Raw genomic sequence first — 21,371 nt, 5'->3', positions numbered from 1 at the left:
AAGTCCTCATGGGGATGCTGGGAACTAGAGATGCTAAGAACCATGAATTCTAATCTGGTTAAGGAGCAAGCCTGGGCTCATGTTTCTTGTTATCCACACCAGTGAGTTTTGAAAGTGAAGGGAGGTACTACTAATAATCACATTGAAAGAATCAGTGTCTTGGGGCACCCGGGTGGCTCAGTCATGTCTGCCTTCACTCAAGTTATGATCCCAGGGTCCTGGGATGGAGCTCCATGTCTGGCTCCCTGCTCAGTGGGGAGTCTGCATCTCCCTCTGCCTCTGCCCCTTCTCTCCTGCTTGGGCTCTCTCAAATAAACAAAATCTTAAAAAAAAAAAAAAAGAAAAGAAAAGAAATGCCTTGGACAAACCAGGACATATGGTCACCATGGTCATAGGGAATTCAGGGACTCATGGCATCGATTGCTGAAAGATGCCAGGGGCTGTTAGACTCTTCACAGATGCAGAAACAGAGCACCAGAGAGGGGAGAGAGGGAGGAGGACCAGAGAGGGACATGAACACATGCTGCACAATATTGGTGATGCCACGAGTCATGAACACGCTGCTTAACTCAAAAGATTCCTTTATGTGTGTACATATGTGAGAGTGCCAGGGTGTAAGTGTGTGAGAAAGCGTGAGTGTGTGAGTGTGCAAGCGTGTGTGTGTGTGAGTACGTGTGTACCATCATGAAGTGACATGGAAGGATGTGAGCAGAGCAGAACTTCAGTCTTCTCTCCTGAAGCTCCACTGCTCAGAGTCATATCAACACTGACTCATGCCTTTTGGCTCTTAGAGTTCTAAAAATATCCTGAGACCAGCTTACCAGGAGTCAAGACAGTCTCCTCTAAACTGCTCCTTAGCCTGCATCTGCATTCATTTAACAGGTATTTGTGCAACACCACGATGTAGTAAAGGTCCTATTTCACAGGACACTGTTTGTAGAGGTGCCCATTTTTATAAGCGAATGTGACCAGAAAATGTCTGAATGACATTTCGAAGGAGTTTTATGTTCTCTAACTCACTACAAAGGTGGAGAGGGAAAAATAATTTCCTTGTTCACACATCTTCTTATTGTTCAAACAGAATGAAGCCTTTTCTTCCCCACAAAATTCCAATGGTAAAAATCAACGTTTCCCTTTCCTGCTTTCCCTTCAGAAAACAAGTTTCTAGGAAGCAAATTTGCTCTGAAGAAGCGTGGTAGGGCAGTGGGAGGAAAGAGCTCTTTCGAGTCACAGACGCTGTATATATTACAACAATCCTATGATGCACAATTTTAAAGATCTCTGAAACCAGAATGCATCTTATTCTCCATGGAGTGGTAAAGCCCTGAGTTCTTTCAGAGACGTTTGTGATTGCTTCTGCTGGTCAGCAGGGGGCAGTATCAACCCGGGACTACTTAACATTCAATTCCCTGCCTCAGGTTTTTTAAAGACTATATTCATTGTGTGAAATCAGGCGGCAAAGCTATGTGGATTCCATTTCGGAGCTTAAACTCTTGGAGAGCTTTTTTTTTTTCTTTTCTTTCTTCTTCTTCTTCTTCTTCCTTTTTTTTTTTTTTCTTTTCCTAACCAGTCCCAGGGGATGGGTGTGAGGGTGGGATTTTTTTCTGTCCATCCTTACCTGCAGGGTAAGCCCAGCTTACTGGGAGGAGTTTCTTCCAGACTCCCCATACTGGGTTTTTTTCTTAGTGCTCCCTAGAAAATGGGGCATCTCACGGATGATGGTACCTTAGAGTCAACAGAATACCGTAGCCAGATTTTGAGATCTATGACCTCTATTTAACCTCTAAACAGCTGGTTTTCTTTTTTTGTTAGCAGGATAGCAATGTTTCTCTGAGGATGCCATAAACTGATACACATAAACACCAGGCACAGAGTAGATGAACATTATTCTCCAGTTCTAGAACCTTATGGCCTTGAAGGCACCTGGCCCCTGCCTCCTGCCCCATCCAAAGTTCAAAGAGGAGTGAATGAGGATAGCACAGGATTGTTGCCTTTCTACGAGGGCCTGGGAGAGAACAAGCCCCAGGGCTCTCGGGGGAGGCAGTGTGGTGAACAGACCAGGCAGCACCTGGGGGCTCCCAGAAGGCTCAGATCGAAGTCCCTCTACTGACCGGTGGAGTTTGGGTGGGCCACTTAATCATTTCTCTGTGTCTCCACTTCCTCAAGTGTAAGGTGAGGCTCCTAAGAACACTTACTTCGAGATGTCATCGTAAGTGAATTTGTGCTAACAGCTTAGAAGAATGCTTGGTACTTGGTAAACACCTAATGGTTATTACTTACTATACATTCTCTGCTTGATAGCAATGCAGCCCCTAGAGAGACTCTCAGAAAGAGATTCAATGAGGAGTGTCTCTGTGACAGGAGGGGAGAGAACGTTTTCTGATGTGCCCCACTGTCCTTACTGCGGGGAACCCACGAAAGGCAGAGACAGCGTTGGATAGTACAAGGCTGGACAGTCAGTGGGCAAATCCCCACATGTCATTTCAGGATGCTACCCTTTGCTTCTCCTAGAAGAACCTCTCCTGGACCTAGAAATCAACCTCAGACACATTGTGGCTCCTCCTGCCCCCACACCCACTCCTGCTCCCAACACCAGGTCCCCCAGATGAGACGCAGCTGCTATTGAATAAAACACATTAAAAATTATCTACAGTCTGCAGGGTCAGGTCATTAGTGAAGCAAGTACTTCTTTAGCAAGAATGAACAAAGGGTTTTGTACAGCTCTGGACCTAGGTATTTACCCAGGCTAACTGAGAAGATTATCTGCTAGATCACACAGCTCTTCCTAACTCCTTCAATGTGGGAACCATGATATAAACTGCATTTAATTTGGACATCAAGCCCCTTAAATATATTACAAATAAGAAAAGCCTACTTTTTATTTGGGGAGAGGGTATTGAGTGAGACAAAATGTTTCTTCTCTGTTAGTACACAGACACAATTCATTTCAAATTGTGAACTAGAGGGGAAGATATGAATTTTGAAGTTTGCAACCTTTAGTTAGTTAATAACAGAAACTCACTGGGAATGGTGTATGTGCACAGAAGTGTGAATTCTCCAAATCAAGGAAAGCAGAATGTCCCAGGAAGCTGAGCAAAGTAACAAAAAAATTGCTCACTGGAGCTTTGCAGAGTATTGAATCAAACTCCTGAAATTTGCTTGCAAATTCCCTGCTGTTTTTGCCTGAGGCTCCTGCAAAGGCCAGGCACCTCCTGTGCTCAGTCAAGGAAGGTCTGTCAGCTTCCATCAGTGCAGAGGAGCAGCCCAGTTAAGCAGGGACAGTGCCTGCCTCCCCACAACCCTTTACAGTTTAGAGCTAGGGTGGGGGAGATGCATGGGAAAATATTATTATCAGTATGGTGATGGCTGCCATTTTTGAACACTTAACCTAATCAAGGCGTTGCCTGGAGCCTCTCATAATAACCCAAGTAGGAGGCACATCCATGATCCTCATTGTGCATTGAGAAACTCGTGCTCAGAGAGGCTACCTCACTTACTGAAGGTCACATGGCAAGGAACTGGCGGAGTTGAAATTCCAACCCAATGCTGAACCCACCACCCATTGCCTTTCCACTATGCCTACATCAGGGGGCCTCTGAGCCAGCAGACAACTAGGAAAATGGGAGAAGCATTATCTGTAATCTAAGAAAGGCAGTCTTTATCACTAATGCTTGTGTCCGGTTATTGGGTGTTCTCATACATTATGTGACAAGGGTTACAACTGACATGAGTTCTCCTAAAAGCAAAAGCAAGTGAGTGCTAATGTCCCTTAGGGTTAAAAATCTTGAAGTCGAGGAAACTCCTCTGTTCTTTTAGTTATCTTCTCCTTAAAAAGCAAAGCTGAGGCCCTCTTTCTCTAACCAGCATCTCCGTTCATGGCCTTCAGTCTACTCATGATTTGCAAAGAGAAAAAGAAAAGACAATACCGAACCAAACCAAACCAACGACAAACACATCACAAACACCGCAGCCCCTGGGCTCTCTCTCTGGTCCCACGAACATTTATGACAAGTAACTTTAGAAAAAGAGCCACTGTGGAGCCCCAGCTCTACCTTGTGCTCCAGGCTGGAGTCTTTAAACATCAGTGAGAATGGCTTGATATGCTCTCTTCTCAATTTATCGCCACTCCGCAAGTCGATGGTATGTTCTATTCTCTTGTTAATTTCCTCAGGCCCAGACTGGACATGCAAAGCTTGTGCAAGATGGTTTGGAAGTAGATTTATTGAATTTCTTGTTAGGGCAGCCAGAGTCTAGGGGGAAAGCACATGCAAACACGATAAACCTGCTAGTCCCCTTTGGATTAAAAAGAAATGCAATGTTTTTAGATCAGGTTGCATTGCAAACAGTAATAGCACTCCATGCATGCAGATGTATTCAGTGAAACCTACAGAAGTTGATCAATTAGCATTCGCTTCAGAGAAACACAAAATATCACATTAGTAGGGACACTTGTCTTTCCTCTAGGTAGGCGCACTGAATTCCTTTGGTCAGGTATTTAAAGAGTTGTTGGCTTGGAGATGTTAACCAAGACCCTTTCTCTAACCAGGCACATGGCTGGTATGAGAGAAAGAGAACCACCAGAAATAACAGAAATTAAAATAGCTAGAAAGCCCACAGAAAAGATAATCTCTCACCGAGCAGAGTCCACACTTTCATGTGGTCTTTCCTTTAATGGTGGTGGAGAGACTGGGAGACCCAGGGCTTGCATTTTTTTAATTTTTGGCATTCCTCATGGACAAAGAGCCAAACGTGCCAGGATCTCCTCCTTAAATTAGAAGATTGTTAGATTTTGCACAGATATGTTTTTTCCTCCATCGATCATTATATATCTATATATTGATATAGATATATGTGCTTCATTCCTTTTAGGCAAAAAAATGCAAGCAGCGGCAGCCTCTCACCATTTCCCAGGGATTAAACAGCAGGAGGTGGGGAAAGGCGTGGCCATCCTGGTTGGTCACAGGGACGCAGCAACAGCACTGGCTTGTGAAGATCCACCAGGTGTGACACGGAGGTCTCTGTCTCCTGCTGTTTCAGCTGCAGGTAATAACACCGACTGGCTGGACTGAGCCAAATGCAATGCTTGCTCACAGCTCCAATTTAAGACAACTGCTTTGACAGACTAGTGGGAGTTGGAGCCGAAGGGATACGGGGACAGTGATGCTGATCTCCTCCTCCAGGAGATTTCCTGGGGGAAAAGTCTAGGATAAGGGGCATTTGTAGAGTCAGGAAGCAAAAACTCCCTTCCTCTCTGTACACGCTCACCTCATCTGCTTTTCTTTGCAGCCTCCCACCCTGGTCACACTTAGCCCACAGACTAGACTGGGATCAGGTGACGGAGCCATCAAGGGACAGCCTGTAGGAGCTGACAGAGCACCTGGGATGCCCTCTTGCCTGAACCCTTCATGTATCCTTGAGCCTCAGAGACATGTGCTCAAGAGTCATCAGTTCGTCCGCAGCGGGGTCAGATCCTGACCCCAGAGCCAGTAGTCAGGGGCTTTGAGCTCACAGAGAGCTTCTAGCCCACTCCATATGGGTTCTTCCTCTGGTACTGTTAGACTCTTCATTTTAACCTTCATGTGGATATTTAATGAGACCTGAATTCAAGGTCTCTAAGGAATTCCCTAGTAGGGCTTCATCACTAGTAGAATTTACTGAAACCCATTCTCCAGCCCCAGGATAAAGGATGGAGTTGCATGTGCCAACATAAGAAAGTAAGGTACATGCTTGTAGGACACTGAAGCAGTTAATCTCAGCTCTGAATACCAAGGAGGCTATTGCAGAGAAAAAGATAGATGTTAGAGGGAGGAATGGCAGGGTGAGAGGTGAGGAGGAGAACTGGAGCAGGAGAAGGAAGCAGTGACCAATGTTCCAGAAAATTGAACAGCAGGAACCATGCAGGGCCAGAGGGCTTGAGACCCTGGGACTAAATGCTGTTACAATGGCATCTCAGAAGGCAAAGGCATCTGCACTGTCAGCCACACTGTGCACCCCCACTGGTTTCTTGGCCAGAAATTCTTCCCACATAGTTTGGAAAATGACAAGATTTAGTTCTCCATCTTGGAGAGGAGGAGGGAAAATGCCCATGCTGCTGTTGTCTGGGGACGCACTTTTACCCTCTGGCTTTGAGATGCCAAGATGCTCCCCACCCACCCCCCAGCAACTGCTTGGAGCTGGGGTCGAACAGCTGGATGTGGAATTCGCTGAATATTGGCTCAGTACCTTTATCATTGGGTATTTCTTTCTCTCCCTCTCATTTTTATTTTTCTCACTTTTCCTTCCTGGAACGAAATTGATCCGACCTACTCTCCCAGTCCCTTAGCCCTTCACTGGCTCTCAAACCTCTGTGTTTCACAGAGAAGGGGAATTTCAAAAATACTTTTGGGACTGATTTATATAAATTACAACAGCAGTCACCAGTGCCATGACAGCTCTCTGAGGTGACCACCACTTCATAAAATAAAGGACTTTTTTTTTTCAACAAGAATGCTATACTCTTCGGAAAAAAAGAACAGTCCTTTGCACTGGATACATTTAAATTAATGGATAACTGTGCATTTTTTCTTATGCTGATCGGGACTGGTGAACATGTCACAAGAGATCAATTCTGGCCTATAAGCAGTCCTTTCAAAAACCAGAAATACGTGTTCCTCCCTGGTTGCCTGTATCATGGCCACTTCTGAAGGCAGAGACCAGTTGAATCACCTGTCAGAGCTTTCCAAACCCCCACAAAATTCTACCAGCTTTGTGCCTCCTTCAAATAAAAGAGAAGTCTGGAAGCACCTCTCTCTTTTTCATCATGGCTAGCAGATTATAGTTCAGAGCTGGGAATGAGCCCTTGTATCAACATGTCTGTGGTGCTGTGCTGGAGAATTCTTTTCTTCTCCAGACAATTATTTTTATTCTTTGCAGTTATACCCCTAGAATTTTATTGCAGCAGTCAGTGTTCAGTGGACACTTTCCTGATTGTTCACTTTGTCAATGACATAGGACCATCATACCTGCTGTTTGACCAGCAATCTCTCTGGTACCCACCTCACAGCTTCAGGGTGTATAGGCTCGCGGGAAGACCAGCATTAACTCAAGAAATCAAGCAAACTGGAATTAGGGAAGGAAACCATCTGCTTTCACTCACCCCTCATGCACCACTATAAAGCATGACTGGCTTTGGAGGTGACTGTGGTTTGAGATGATCTGGTAGACCTCTCCTACTCCATTAGTGATAACCACTAAGATTTGACCAAGTGGGATATGGTTGCCAACACCAAAAATCCATATGCTGATACTTCATGGGGATTCATTTGTAATAGTACTGGGGAAATGAGTAATGGGTCTCATTTGCAGATTTAGAGTCATTATGGAACCAGTTGTTTTTAATAGAATATGCCTTTTTGTCTTTTTGAGATTGACAGCTGCAGTGGGAGCAAGATTAGGATCATATTAAAAAATAGCATAAGCTTTCAAATAGGCTTCCAACTGCAATTGACCTCCTAAATGTCGAGATTGTTCTTTTATGTAAACAACTTGAGCAGTTGGCTAGGAATAGGAAAACAAACGGATGAAATGGAATGAAATGGAAAATGCCTGAGAATAACACACACACACACACACACACACACACACACACACACACACACAGACACAGACACACACACACACACACAAAATTGAATACATATATCTGAATATATGTTTCAACGTATAACTGAAATACATATTATGCTTATATACAATTATAAGTGTGTAGTATACTCATTTATTTACCTTAGCTGCTATTTCCAGATATTTGGGAGGTCCAAGTGCAGCAACAATGTTGGGAAACATCAAAGGTTGCTACTGGTCTGGCCTCTCATATCTGAGTCACTTCACAAAAAGGCACTGCAGCCCTGAGATTTATCCTAGCTGAGATCCATGCTTTCCTAGTGCATTTCAATGACTTCTTTACTCATAGGAACTTAGGACAGATCAAAGCCCAGATGACAACCAGAGCCCCTTCTCCCAAGTTTCTGAACATAGGGTCTGCCTGAGAATCTGGGGGTTCGGGTGAAAATCAGCATCACAAGTCCCAGGTGTGCTTTTGTAAACTGCATCAGAATGGTGGTGGGGGGGCAAGCCATAGATCCTCTTAAACTCACAGTCATTTTGGCTCATGACTTTTCTTTGGGAATTGTCTTATATGACATACACAGTGAAAATCTATTTTTTTCTACTGTCCTCTCATTTCATGGATGGCCACAAACTTTGGTATTCCTTCATCAGGTTGTGGCAGCAAATATATCCTTCCCAGTAAGATTTCTGGTTGAGGTGTATGCTCCAGAAACATCAAGTTGAGTCAGAAACATTGTAGCTCTTATGGATCACATACTCCAATTGCAAAACACCCTCTAAAGCATCCTTGGAGATACTGCAAATCCAATGATGTAGTTGTGATGTAGTTGTAATGTTGGCACCTGGGGAGGTCATCACTAATTCTCCTAGTTAACTCCTGTCCAAAAAACTTGTTTAAAGAACAAGTTTTGAATGAAGGAATGAAGGGATGCTTCTTTACAAAATGGTTCTGTGGACAAATCTGTTTAGGAAATATGGATCCATTATGGTTTATTGCCATCGTAGCCACTAAGGACATGTTTTGTTGAGAGACTCACAGTACGTGTTACTGAACTGGAGGTAATGATAAGTTCTGCGGAAGTGAGATTTTAAAACTTTGCATTTTCCAGACTTAGAACACAAAATGCTTTTTGGCTCGAATCACCTCTACATGTTCCATGAAATATCATTTGGGAAACATTGGTCTGAAGTTCTTCCCTGTTTTTGTTCACAACATCACCTGGGGTCCTGCCTCTGATTACTGAGTAAGATTCTATTAACTTCTTTCCACATGTCTGCCTTCTAGTGTATAGAATCAGACCTAATGCAAATGACATGTGACCTTGTGTTGGAGCCTAGACACCTGCCATAATATGACCTACTAAACAATTACTCAGCCCATTCTAGTTTATGCCTTTGAACATGGAGCATCTAAGCTGCATGCCCTACCACTGTTTTAAAAATTAATTTAAAAATTAGACATCACCTTCTCCAGAAAACCTGCTTGAGCCTGCACTTACTCTCAGCACAGCGGTTACTGTGGTGTATGGGGTTTGCCTAACTCTATGTTTATCTGTTCCTCTAGGCTATGATCCCCTTGAGAGCCAGGCACTGTGTTTTATCTATAACTGAATCTCGAGCATCTGGAACATTTGGTAGGTTCTTAATAAGTACGTGTGGAGTGAATGCATGCCTGCGTGCATGAACGAGTGGTATAAGGTTGAGAACCTATATAGGGCATCAATAAGGGCATTGTTTCCAAACTCTTGCTATCAAAAGTTCTGTTATTTTTTTTCTTATTCTCTCCCAAGTGGACCCCAATTGGGAAAGATTCTTTTTAGCAAACTGTATTTATTAAATGAAACGTGGTTTCTTTTCTAGCATTCAATCAAATGCCTAGTATTTGATGAGCAGGAGGTAAAAGTCATTAAGACATGGTTGAATATAATTCCAGCCAAGAGCAAGATCATTGAAATGCAGCCTTACGATGCTTGTTAACATGAGGTTCTTTCTTTCTTTCTCTTTCTTTCTTTCTTTCTTTCTTTCTTTCTTTCTTTCTTTCTTTTTTTTTTAAGATTTTATCTATTCATTTGACAGAGGCAGAGAGGCAGGCAGAGAGAGGAAGGGAAGGAAGTTCTCTGCTGAGCAGAAAGCCCAACGCGAGGCTCAATCCCAGGACCCTGAGATCATGACCTGAGCTGAAGGCAGAGGCTTTAACCCACTGAGCCACCCAGGCGCCCCTCAACATGAGGTTTTATCCAGGTTTTTGGAATTCAGAGAATGCACCACCCCCTTGCTATCTCGCAGTGCTGGCCACTGAGGCACCAGAGGTCACAGATGACCAAGACCAAAGCCTGGATTCACATCAGCTTGAGTGTTTGCCACAGGACAGCCTGAAGTGGAGGTTGAAGTCATCATTGAGAGTGCCTCTGGGAGATGGACATGGCATTCCTGAGACTGAGCTGTAGGCACTTGTGACTGGGGCCCTACAGTATGGGCCAGGTTGTTGCTGATCTGGGAAAGACCCAGAGACAATGCCAAGTCCAGCAGGCTCAGCGCCTTCCCCTATTGTGCTGAGAGGTTTTATCTTTTCCCAAGACCTTACTTGCTTCCAGGCTCAGGCTGGAGTCTGCACTCAGGAGCAAGTAGGGCCAAGGCTTCCTCAGCCACCTTCTGCTTCACCCCTGCATTGCCTCCCTGGCAGCATCTCCCTGTGCCTGCCCTCGAGGTCTCTTCAGCTCTATGTCAAACTTGCCACCTGCACAGTTTGAGTTGTGCAAAAGGCAGAGGTTTCTGCCTCACTCAGTTCCAATCCCACTTCCTGGGTCAAACCAGCCAAACGTGAGAAGAAATAGCCAGGGACAAACACTAAGCCTGAATAAGAGCACCCAGCTGCACCTATTAGGGCTATTTTTTTTTTCTGTGTTTATTAAAACCCTGATCCCCACCCCAGAAGAGAAAGCACCTGCCTTTTTAAAAAAGAAAGTTTTTTTTTTTGTTTTTGTTTTTGTTTTTTTTTCCCCTAAGCTTACTTCTTAGGAAAGTTTGAGGTTATCTAATCCAGAATGATTTGCATTCAGGGCTTTGGGGGTAATGTTTGTTGTGTTTGAAAGAGACACAACTTTTTCCCCTTCAGTCTAGGGAGAGGGGAACAGAGATTTCCCTGGAATGTGGTACTTATTGTTTTCCTGGGAAGGAGGCTCTAAGTGGCATCTTGGTAAGTACTGAGTTGGGGGACCCTTGGGAAAATATCCCTATGGGGCTTCCTGGAACCCACTGCTAACACTTCTTCCTTCTTTTTTTTTTTTTTTTAAGAGATTTTATTTATTTATTTGACAGAGATCACAAGCAGGCAGAGAGGGGGGCAGAGAGAGGAGGAAGCAGGCCCCCCGCTGAGCAGAGAGCCTGATGCGGGGCTCGATCCCAGGACCCTGAGATCATGACCTGAGCCGAAGGCAGAGGCTTAACCCACTGAGCCACCCAGGCGCCCCAACACTTCTTCCTTCTTATAGGAACGTTAGTGTTAGCAAACTGGGAATAGGAAATAAGTATTATAAATGTGAGTTGCTGATAAATGACTCATGTTTGGTGTTTTAAGAAGTCTATCTGTCTTAGTTTTTGTTCAGACTCTTTTCTGAACCATCCTCCCTAAGTGAGGTTATGCAGTGTTAGTCAAGATTGTTGTAACTTTTCCCATCTGTACTGAGAGAAAATGAAAAATCACATTCAGATTACGTGCCCGACAGTAATTTGGTTAGGGATAACACTTACTTCTTTTTTATATTTGGGATACTTATGTCACTATAATCTGTCCTCCAAACAAAGCCAACTAATGGCCAATGAGATATTCTTGCAGGAAAGGTCTATGTAGTACCGCTATGGGGAAAGATTTCAGTAATTTTCATAGACTCCTAGCTTCTGCTCGAAGAAGTGAAATAACAAGGGGGCAGAATTCTGTTTGCTGAAATAATAGTCCAGAAGTTTCCAGTCAGACTGTGCTGAATTCCAGCAACCATGTGGAACTTGGTTCCTAAACCTCAATCATGAGCACTCAGACATGGGTCTGGAACCAGACAATCTGGACAATCATTGCTTTCTAGGTTTGGGCTGAACTGAAAGCTTGCAAATATTGTCCGGATCATATATTTGATGAGGAACTAACATTGTATGAAATTCTTTCATTGGCCTTTGTCATTTTGTGTCCTGAAATCTATGATTAAGAGACTAAAACAATGATGCGGGAGGTCCCCCTACTTCTGGTAGATCCCACAAGAAGAATTTTCTAGCTACTTATATGAAGCCCACAGCCTCACTCTTGACCTGTCAACGAATATTGATAAACCAGATCATTAAGACAGTTTCTTCATTTGGGGGTTTAGGTCTTAGATATGCTAAGCTCTCTTCCCAGTATGCTTTGTCTGACACTTAATGCTTTGTTTCTTGCCTCAGTTTATCTTACCAGAGGCTCATGGTCTTGGACACTTACTGGTTTTGGTTCTCTTTGGATGAGGTGTGAGCAAATGGTCAGCTGTGGCCGAACTTCCAGACCAACCACAAATCGAAGTGACAGGGCAGAGCTTTCAGGATAAGAGTGCTCAGGGTCCACAGAGGGAATCACAGGCATCCCAGATTTTGTCCCCAGACCTCAGAGCCAGGTTAACCAAGGATAAGCGATGTCTGACACAGATTCTGTCCTGCCTGAGAATCTTGTCTGGCTCTCTTCAGCTGATCCTCTATTAAGCTAATTCAGGATTTCCTACTCTGATAATATCCTTTGAGTTTCTCAGATAGATGCTCATCTCAGGTTGGGAATGTGACTGTGCTTGAGTCACTGAACTTGGGCCATTTTCAATCAAAAAGGTCTCTAAAGTTATGTAGAACTGGCTGAAAGAGAACTTGGCACAACCGTTCAGATGGGGTCACTTTGAAGACACATGATTTGAGGTAAGCTGCCAATCGAGGTTTAATGTTTAAAATATCACATCTGTTGTGATGTGTGGATTATATACATAAACCCCAGCACTGACCTCATCTCAAGGTCAAGCTGGAATGAGTGAGAGAGATGGGGTAAGTCTGGGGAGAGAGGCAGGATTCTTGCTCAGGACATGACTCATGAGTTGGGGAGACTCTGAAACATTAATGGTTTTTGTATAGGGTGACAGGGCAGGTGTGGCTCAAAGGACTTGTAGCGCTGTAACAACTGGACCAAAATGTCAACTAGGTTGTGTCTGGAGAGGTAACCACTACGCACTGACCAAATGACCTTTGGGGTTAGCAAGATGGATACACAAAGCTCAGGAAATGAATCAACAAATGTATCAGGACCTAAGTTACTCAATTGTGTGTGTGTGTGTGTGTGTGTGTGTACATTTAAGATGTAGATTTTTCAGAAATGTCAATGCCACAGGGGAAAATGAAAGTGTGTGTGGGTTGGGGCATGTTTGTGGGGGGGGTATATATGTGTGTGTTCTTATAAATTTGAAGAGAATGGAAATATAAGCATTACCAAAACGTTTATCTTTAGTAAGGTTCTGAAGTAACTCTTTTCATGTAGGAATAGGAAATAGGTATTATAAATGCAAGTTGCTGATAAATGACTCATGCTTGGTGTTTTAAAAAGTTTATCTGTCTTAGGTTTTTTTCAGACTCCTTTCTGCAAAGGATTAAGTCTGGTTATTGATGTTTTCCTTAATTTGGCTCCAATGGTGCTACCATTACTGACCTTCAAGAACCCAGCCTCTCTTACTTCTCATCAGGTATGGCAGGACAGGACCCAGAAAAGCAGCTACTCAGGTCATGCTATGTCTTTGAGACTTCCTCTTAAATTCTCTGCCATACACTTTTTTGGTGGAATTGTCTCATTAATTTAGCTTTTCTGGCCCATTATTATCGCCAATGTTTGTTTTTGAATTTATCATTCTGAGATACGGAGTCCTGAGTGGATGTTACTCATATAATGTCTGCAAAGCCCTTATGTGTCATGGTGGGAGATCCTTTTGGGGAATAAAAGTGTCACAGAGTAGGAAAAATGCAATGGTGCCTCCTAGAGGTTCCTCACGTGGAATTCACAACAGTAGTTTGGGACCTTGGGATGTGAGAAAACCTTTTTAAAAATTTCCATCAATACCCAAGAAAGTACAAGGCAGGACAATACCTTTATGACCCTAGGTGAAGTAAAAATAAGCACATGCATGAATAGCCAAGATGAGGCTGTCAAGGCCACCAGCAATGTCAAGTGTCTGCTCTGGGCTGGAATGAAATCCCTGGAGAATGGTAACCCTCGTCTTCCTGTGCAGAGCTGCAGCCATGGTGTTGGGCTATGTCACATGCTACCCCACTGCTGTAAAAAGTGGGTGTGCACACTCACTCAGGTCAAACACAGTTTTGTGTTGAAAGAAGAACCTTCATACATACATATGCCTTGCACTGGGTAAAAATAATAAAAAGCATCCTTGGTGGCGAAAAGAGGAAAAAATCCGATGTAGCTCAATGAAGAAATTTTACATTGAAGAATCTTATCCCAGTCATTGGTCAAATTAGTGCAGGTTAATATAACTGAGATCCCGGTTCAAGCATATAAAGGAGTTGGGGGAAAATATCCAGATTTTTGTTCTTTCTTTCAGTACATATCTCCATATGTTTAAAATATCACACATTAACCTTCTCCTATTTAAGATACCATGTGTTCATTGTTTCTAGTTCCTCAGGCCACAGTTTTGTGACTCCGTGAACAATGAGTCAGTCCCTGGTGAAAGTCAAGTCCGGCTAGTTTGTTTAGAAAAGTTTCACCCAGGTATTAAGCATTGGGGAAGCACAGGGTGTGTGTCATATACTAACCAACACACATTTGCAGGCCTGCAATCTTGCGGGAGCCACAAGCTCACCTCTACCTTTCTCTCTCCCACCTTAGGCTAGCTCTGGAACTTCAGAGGAAAGAAGGATAATTAGTCAAAGTTAATGGATTAAATTGCCTACTTAATTCACTCAACACTCCCCGAAGGCTTCAAATCCACTTGCCTGTATGAAGAGAGTGAAAAACCAGACCCCTCTAATGGCTCAGCTCAGAGGCTATCTTCAGAGTCAGGGGTAAGGAGAGCCTGGGGAGATTCATTGTCAGAAAAAGCTATGTTACGGGAAGAGTGCAGATGCACTGCGGGGAAATGGACAAAGCCCTCCATGTTCTCTGCCCAAAAAGCCTGCAGATGTCCCGTCCAGGGAACATCAAGACTTAATCTAATGTTAAAATGGTTAAAAATAAATTGCAGATGGGGAAAAATCTGCCTGTGATTTCCTGCATACAAGACTGAATATGGACAATTAGATATTTGGCAGGTTATCACAGAAGCAGTAAGGTCTAAGAAAACACACCTTCTTTCTCTTTAAAACCAATATCCAATATTTCAGGCATCTTGAGTGGGAATTTCAGATCAGAGTTATTGGGGTGGGGGGCTGGGAGGAAGAAGCAGGTGCTTCTTCTTGAGCAGCAGAAACCCAGGCTGAGATGGTGGACTTGCCATCCCTCTCCTACTGGGGTCTTGCTCCCTCACCCTTGGCCTATCCCCTATGTATCTGTGGATCTCAGCTTTGTAGTCACTTCTTTAGGAAGACCTTCCCCAATTACCCTGGTTCATTTTTCTGTCCTTTTCTAATGCTGTCCTACTATAAAGATAGCAAGTTCACACTGAGCTGTGGACCTGGTGGCGATCCCAGGAACAATGAGGTCTTTGAAAGTCTGCATTTCCTTTCTCATCTCTTTCCCCAACCCCCAGCTCAGTGCCTGGCACCTGGCCTTTACTCAATGAGCAGCTGAATAATGCATGACTGAATGAGTAAACAAATGAATGTCTTGATGGGGAGTGACTTGGTTTCATCAGGTGAATGACAGAGGTAAGATGAGATTGAATTTAGAGAGTTCTTGTGGACATCCGTTTGCACAAAACAGGCACTGCCCATTGAGAGCAGAAACCCAAGTGAAGAAACCAAACCCCAGGGATCACTACTACTCAACAGAACACAATGACCATGTTGAAAGCAGGATGCTGAAGGAAGAGGAAGTGTGAAGATGTTTGTAATGATGTTTAGCTTATATAACCAAAACTCAACTATCTGGAGTGCTGTGAGAGGGAGTAGATTGCATTGTCTAGTTAGGTAAGATTTTACCTCAAATACCTTTTCGATTTTTTGCTTTAACTTGTTGCTGAGTTTGATATTGATGTTTTAAGACAGTTCATTGGATGATAATTATGCTAAACTATTCTCCTATATTAGGGTAACCTTAAACAATGGGAGTCCTCATTACTTCCTGGTGAATCATGTGTTTCTTTGGAGGGTGGGATTCTGAAGTGTGGGTAACTTACTGGTACAGCCATGGACTCCCAGCATGCATTGGGGACTGAGAAATGGAATGGACGAATGCCAGTGCTGAAAGGTTGTGAAGGGATCCTTCAGGCAGACCTGCTCTGGTGTAGTTGAGAACACTGGGAACTGGAGGTGAGAAGTGGCTGTCCAAGACCTTAAGGCAGTCAGTGAAGCAATTAGGGCTCCAACTTTGTTCTCTGGAGTTTCCATTCAGGCCCTTCCCACTCTCATTTGGACAAATTTTGGGTCCAGCAGAGATCTGTCCCAGGATCATGAGACTCACAACCTACAAGACTAACCAGTTTAGTATGAGGAACCTGTGATCCTCATCATCAGGTCAACATGAGGGTTTTGATCATCAGGGTAATCAGATGAGAATTCTTTCTTTTCTCCCTAGGGACACAGAGAGCAGGATCTAAGAAAAGTCCCAGATGGGATTGATGAAGACACAATAACCCACTATGGTTTTTTGTTCTGCTTCCTGCCCAGCCAGCTTCACTCCCTCTACATCTCCTTGTCTCCTGGGCTTAACATTCCCCATTGCAAGTGGGACTGCATCAAATGGTGGGTTGTCATTTTATCATGAGGTAGACATGACAGCTGCCCATCTTAGGCTTTGCCATGCAAACAGCGATCACATCAGGACACTCATGGGATGAGATGCTACCTAGGACATGAGGACAAGCTGGAGGAATATCTGGTCATTTCCTGGAGTTTTCACAGAAAATTCCTAAATTTCAGTGGCTACCCATCTTGAGAGGGTGCGTGTTTGTGTGTACATGAGTACGTGCATGTGCGTGCGCACACACACACACACACACACACACAGAGTTTTCAGTCTGACTGACCCAGAAACAAAGTAGAAGGTAGACACCCAACATCTATCCTCAGGCCACAGAGGGGAGGCAGTTTGCCCTGAAATCAGACATAACTGGGTTCTAATTGCAGCCCTGCTATTACTGGTTACATGTTCTCTAGGGAATTAATTAATCTCTATGAATCACAATTTCCTCATTTGTAAAACAGGCATAGAACACTTACCCTGTAAGTTTGGTATGGAAATTAAATGGAAAGGATAAGAACAACACTCCCAACATGGTACCCGACCCCAGACTCTTGATCTCTGTTAGCGTTAGCAATGCTGCGGATATTTAGCCATACCCCTAGCAATGAAGCGCATTCACGTTCTGCTTTGTCCTGTGGAATACCAAAATTCTACCTATGATTTCAGTCTTCACAGAGCTGGCACTATTTTCATGGTAACAATGATGATCAAAGTCAGTCTAGAGTGTAGAAATGACTAATATATACAATGAAGTAGAAATGTATACTTTTCTCCAGGTGATTCTTCCAAAAAGCCTGGAGGAGTAATAGCAAAGTGTCAGGATTGGGATGCCCATCCAGAATGGATGAATGTGAAAGGGATGGATGGACAGGGCTGAGGATTTCAAAATATCTGAGGACTCAGATCACTGAGAAGGGGCTTGCTTCTGAAAGAGCAGGTGCACCTCCCCTGGCCTATCTCTTGTCATAAAAATCAAGTTAAAATTATTAATGACCTCACACAATACTTTTTACAATGACCCGAAAGCTTCACCCTTTGGTATCCTCTTGTAAATTTTAAGTCTAAGATTCAGTCTCTTTGTTGCCCCCAGAATCCATTCTCCAGAAGGCAGCCAAAATGATCTCCTAAAAATCTAAATCTGATCATGTTCCTGCCCTGCTTAAAAACTTTCTATCATTTCCCTTGGAATAAAATCTAAAACCAGCAGCCTTGTGGCACTCTGCTCCTGTCTCCTTTAACTTCATCTCATACCCCTTTCTTCCCTGCTTGTGAGGTTCTAGCCACGTGGGCCTTATTGCTTTTTCTAACACACCCAACTTTTTCCTACCTCAGGGTCTTTGCACTAGCTGTTTTCTCTGTCTGCAAAGCTCTTTTTCTAGTTATTTGCATCTATAGTCCTCTCAGAACTCAAATAGACTCTTCAGAGACCTCCATAATCCTTCTGCAGTAATTCTATCCACCCTCCTATTCATAGATCTCTGCTTCCTTTGTAGAACTTATATGTTTTAGTTCATTGTCTGCATTCCCCATTCTCTTAAAAGGAAAACTCCTGGAAGATAGGGAGCAAGTAAGTCTGCTTACTACTGGATCCCCAGGATCTAGAACACAGAGTGCCCATTAAATAACTAAATGAATAAGAGCTCAAGCCCACAAACAGATTTTTAGATACAGCATGCAACCAACAGGGAAATGTGATCTTTAATGTAAGGACCATTTTCCTAGGTCTTCAATTCACATCTCATGTTTTGTCTTTATTCTGAGAGAACCAATGACCATGTCGACGACTCACCCAATAATCTCACCTTGCAGTTTCTGGACACCCTCCCCTAAATGTCAACATTTTAATTTTTGGTCTATTTCAATGACCTACTTCTGCTATTACAATCTCAACTTTCAATAGTCCACCTGGGATTTAAACTTCTTGGCTTTCTGTTTTCTAACTTTCATTCCACCCATAGGCTCAGAGCATAGAAAGCCTCATTGGTAACTGAGACTTGGGTTCAGGAAGCCAAGACACCAAATCAATGAGCAGAACACCTGCACCATGTCAAGAGTTAGGGATGCAAAGTGTAAATGCTCAGCATGTCCAAGCACAACCTGGATACCAGAAACCAGAGAACTGAACCAGCAAGTTTAACTCAAATGGATACAGATATAGGGGCAGGGAAGGTGCAGGACATCAAAATCAAGAGATTATGTACAGGCATAGACAAGGACTAGAAGATTCATACAAGGGTCCAGAGAGAATTCTTAGTGACTTCTCTTGCTCCTTCAAACCACTGATAGACTCCTGAAATGGGCATTGGGATGGCGAGAGAGATTGCATTAGAGTTATTCTTGGAAATCCAGAACTCTATGGATTTTCGTGACAATCTGGCTTCTTACTTCTCATCAAATCTGTCTCCTGCCAGTGATGTTTTTCAATCTAATTCCAATTTTTAGTTTTTAGTCTTCATCTTACTGGGCCTCCTGGTTATAGTTGACATCGTTGATCACCCCTTCCTTCTCAGAATGCTCTGTTCTCTAGGCTTCTATAACATCACATTACCTAATTCTCTCCTGATCATTCGGATTGTTTCCTGTGTGTTTCCATCATGGGATCCTTACTCTTTCACCTCCCATCTGGTGCCTCTGAGTATCTGCTCTGTGCCTTCTTATTGGTTTATGTTATATATTCCCTATAGTGTTCTGTGCCATTCTCATACTTTCAATGATCATGCAAATCCTGATGACTAGCAGATTGCTCTCTTGTGCTGTTCTTTCACGCCAGAGCTTTAGAAGTGTGTGTCCAATAGCCTTCTGGAGATCCTTCTCTGAACTGTCCCAGGCACCTCAATCTCCACATGTCCCAAACTGACTTCGTAGTGTTTCCCTCCCAGTCTCCTACCATTCCAGTAGGCCCTATTTTAAAGGGCAGTTCCATCATTGACCCAGTCACTGAAGCAAGAAACTTGGAGGTCAAACTTGACTGGTTCCTCTTCCTTGCCACCTATCACTATCATTTCATTCATTCATTCATTCATTCATTCAGCAAACTTTAATCAAGCCCTTCTATTTAGCAGGTAGTGTTCTAACTGCAGGCTAAACAGTGGGTAAGTGAAATATGTTGTTTCTGTCTGCATGATGCATAAAAACCACTCTGACTTCACCTCTAAAGTATCTTTTTCCTCTGTATCCCCTTCTCTTTTATTCCTAGCAGTACTTGGCATATAATAGATGCTCAATTAATCTTTATCAAATGAAAGACTGAATACATGCTGATGTAACTATCTGAACATCTGTTGTCTGCATAGCACAGATTAGGGCTCAGCATACTGAAGTCATTAACACCATTTCTAAGCACACGTTACAAATTAATAGACGTCAAAACATCTGGCCAATTTAGCTGGAAACCACCCATCCCCAGTGAAGTGTTAGTATGTTTTATCTGTGTTATGTAAACACTCAGATGGTCTGGGCTGTCTGTGGAACTGACTGGGGGTCTGGCAGAGTGTGGGTGGTCTCTTCCAGATGCACGTCTTATCTCTGAATCACACACACAACTCACTGACTTCTAGAGCTAAGCCTAAGTACAAACTCTGAGAGCTTGTGGGCATTTCCACCGATTCAGTCATTTCCACTTGGTAATTTGTGAATATCAATACAATTCACTGGCTTGTAGGTCTGATGGCATCAAAATGAATTGAGATTATGCACACTGAACATGGTACAGATGGGTTATATCCAGGCAGAACTCAGGCATCACAAGAAATGCATGATATGGTTAAACACTGAGTTAATAATCTTTGATAATGACATATCATCCCAACTATTTCATGACACCAGCAAATATCTTTAGGAAATCCTCAAAGATAATATTTCCATTCTTCCTATTCAATTTTGCCAGATGGCTCAGTCATGAAGTAAAACCAAGCATCTTTACCTTTTTCTTCTTGGTGCTCAACAATTAGTGGCAAGGTTAGGTACAACTGAGATGAGAAAAATTAGGAATTTTCCCAATTTCTGCAATCAGCTTAAATAGGAAATTATTTTCAAATGGAAAGAGCAAAAAAGGAAAAACGGAAACACTAGAACCAAGAAAGAGAATTTTATGCAGTTACTGAGGTATCCAGTGTGAGTCACAAATCTCCTCTCAATAACCAGCATTCAGGCTTGAGCTACAACAAGCAGAGGGAGCAGGGAGGACACTGTCGGCTGGTCATGTATCCACTGCAGCAAGTGCACAAGACCATTATTTTGTATAACATTAAACTGTACCATGCATACCAATCCAAGAATGGAAAGAAGTAAACACTGAACTCAGTGATGACTTGCATGGACATATAATTTGGGGGCAAATTAAACACTCACAAAAGGTAAGACTCTTAGAAGGCATGTGGGCTTAGCTGGACCTACACCCTTCCCCACTGGAATCTGATTCATGGATTGTTCATAGCTTCTTCGCACAGAACTGGAAAGAAACAGGTTAACTTGGTTTTGGGGCACCCCACATCCATCTTTCAAATGCAGAAGAAAGGGGGAACGCTTTATACCATTTTAACCTGCTCCATTTTAAATGATTTTAAGCAGATAGATTTGTCTTATCTGTGAGTTGATGAGAAGACTATGGACTCTGAAAAACAATCTGAGGGTTTTGAAGGGGTGGGGGGTGGGAGGTTGGGGGAACCAGGTGGTATTAGAGAGGTATTAGAGAGGGCACGGATTGCATGGAGCACTGGGTGTGGTGCAAAAACAATGAATACTGTTATGCTGAAAAGAAATAAAAAAAAGAAAGAAAAAGAAAAATGTAGGTCCGTGGATGAGGACAATTAACCCATTTATGCCCTTATAAAGCTGCGGACACTCTTTATACTGCTTTCAG

The 21,371-nt window shown here is 43.1% G+C and overlaps 1 protein-coding gene across 1 annotated transcript in view; it reads right to left on the bottom strand.

Moving 5' to 3' along the window:
• Positions 1-21,371, bottom strand: part of LOC111146667 (adenylate cyclase 8) — a 222,267-nt gene that overhangs the window by 77,475 nt on the left and 123,421 nt on the right. Inside the window, exon 8 of the mRNA XM_022502313.1 lies at positions 4,053-4,250. Within this exon, the coding sequence (XP_022358021.1) occupies positions 4,053-4,250 (198 nt within the window). The remainder of the gene's footprint in view (positions 1-4,052; positions 4,251-21,371) is intronic.

This window comes from Enhydra lutris, unplaced genomic scaffold (assembly GCF_002288905.1).
Source record: "Enhydra lutris kenyoni isolate GAN:26980312 unplaced genomic scaffold, ASM228890v2 scaffoldscaffold14, whole genome shotgun sequence".
Taxonomy (NCBI): domain Eukaryota; kingdom Metazoa; phylum Chordata; class Mammalia; order Carnivora; family Mustelidae; genus Enhydra; species Enhydra lutris.
The sequence above is the reverse complement of the archived record's forward strand: the minus strand, read 5'-3'. Positions and strand labels throughout refer to the sequence as shown.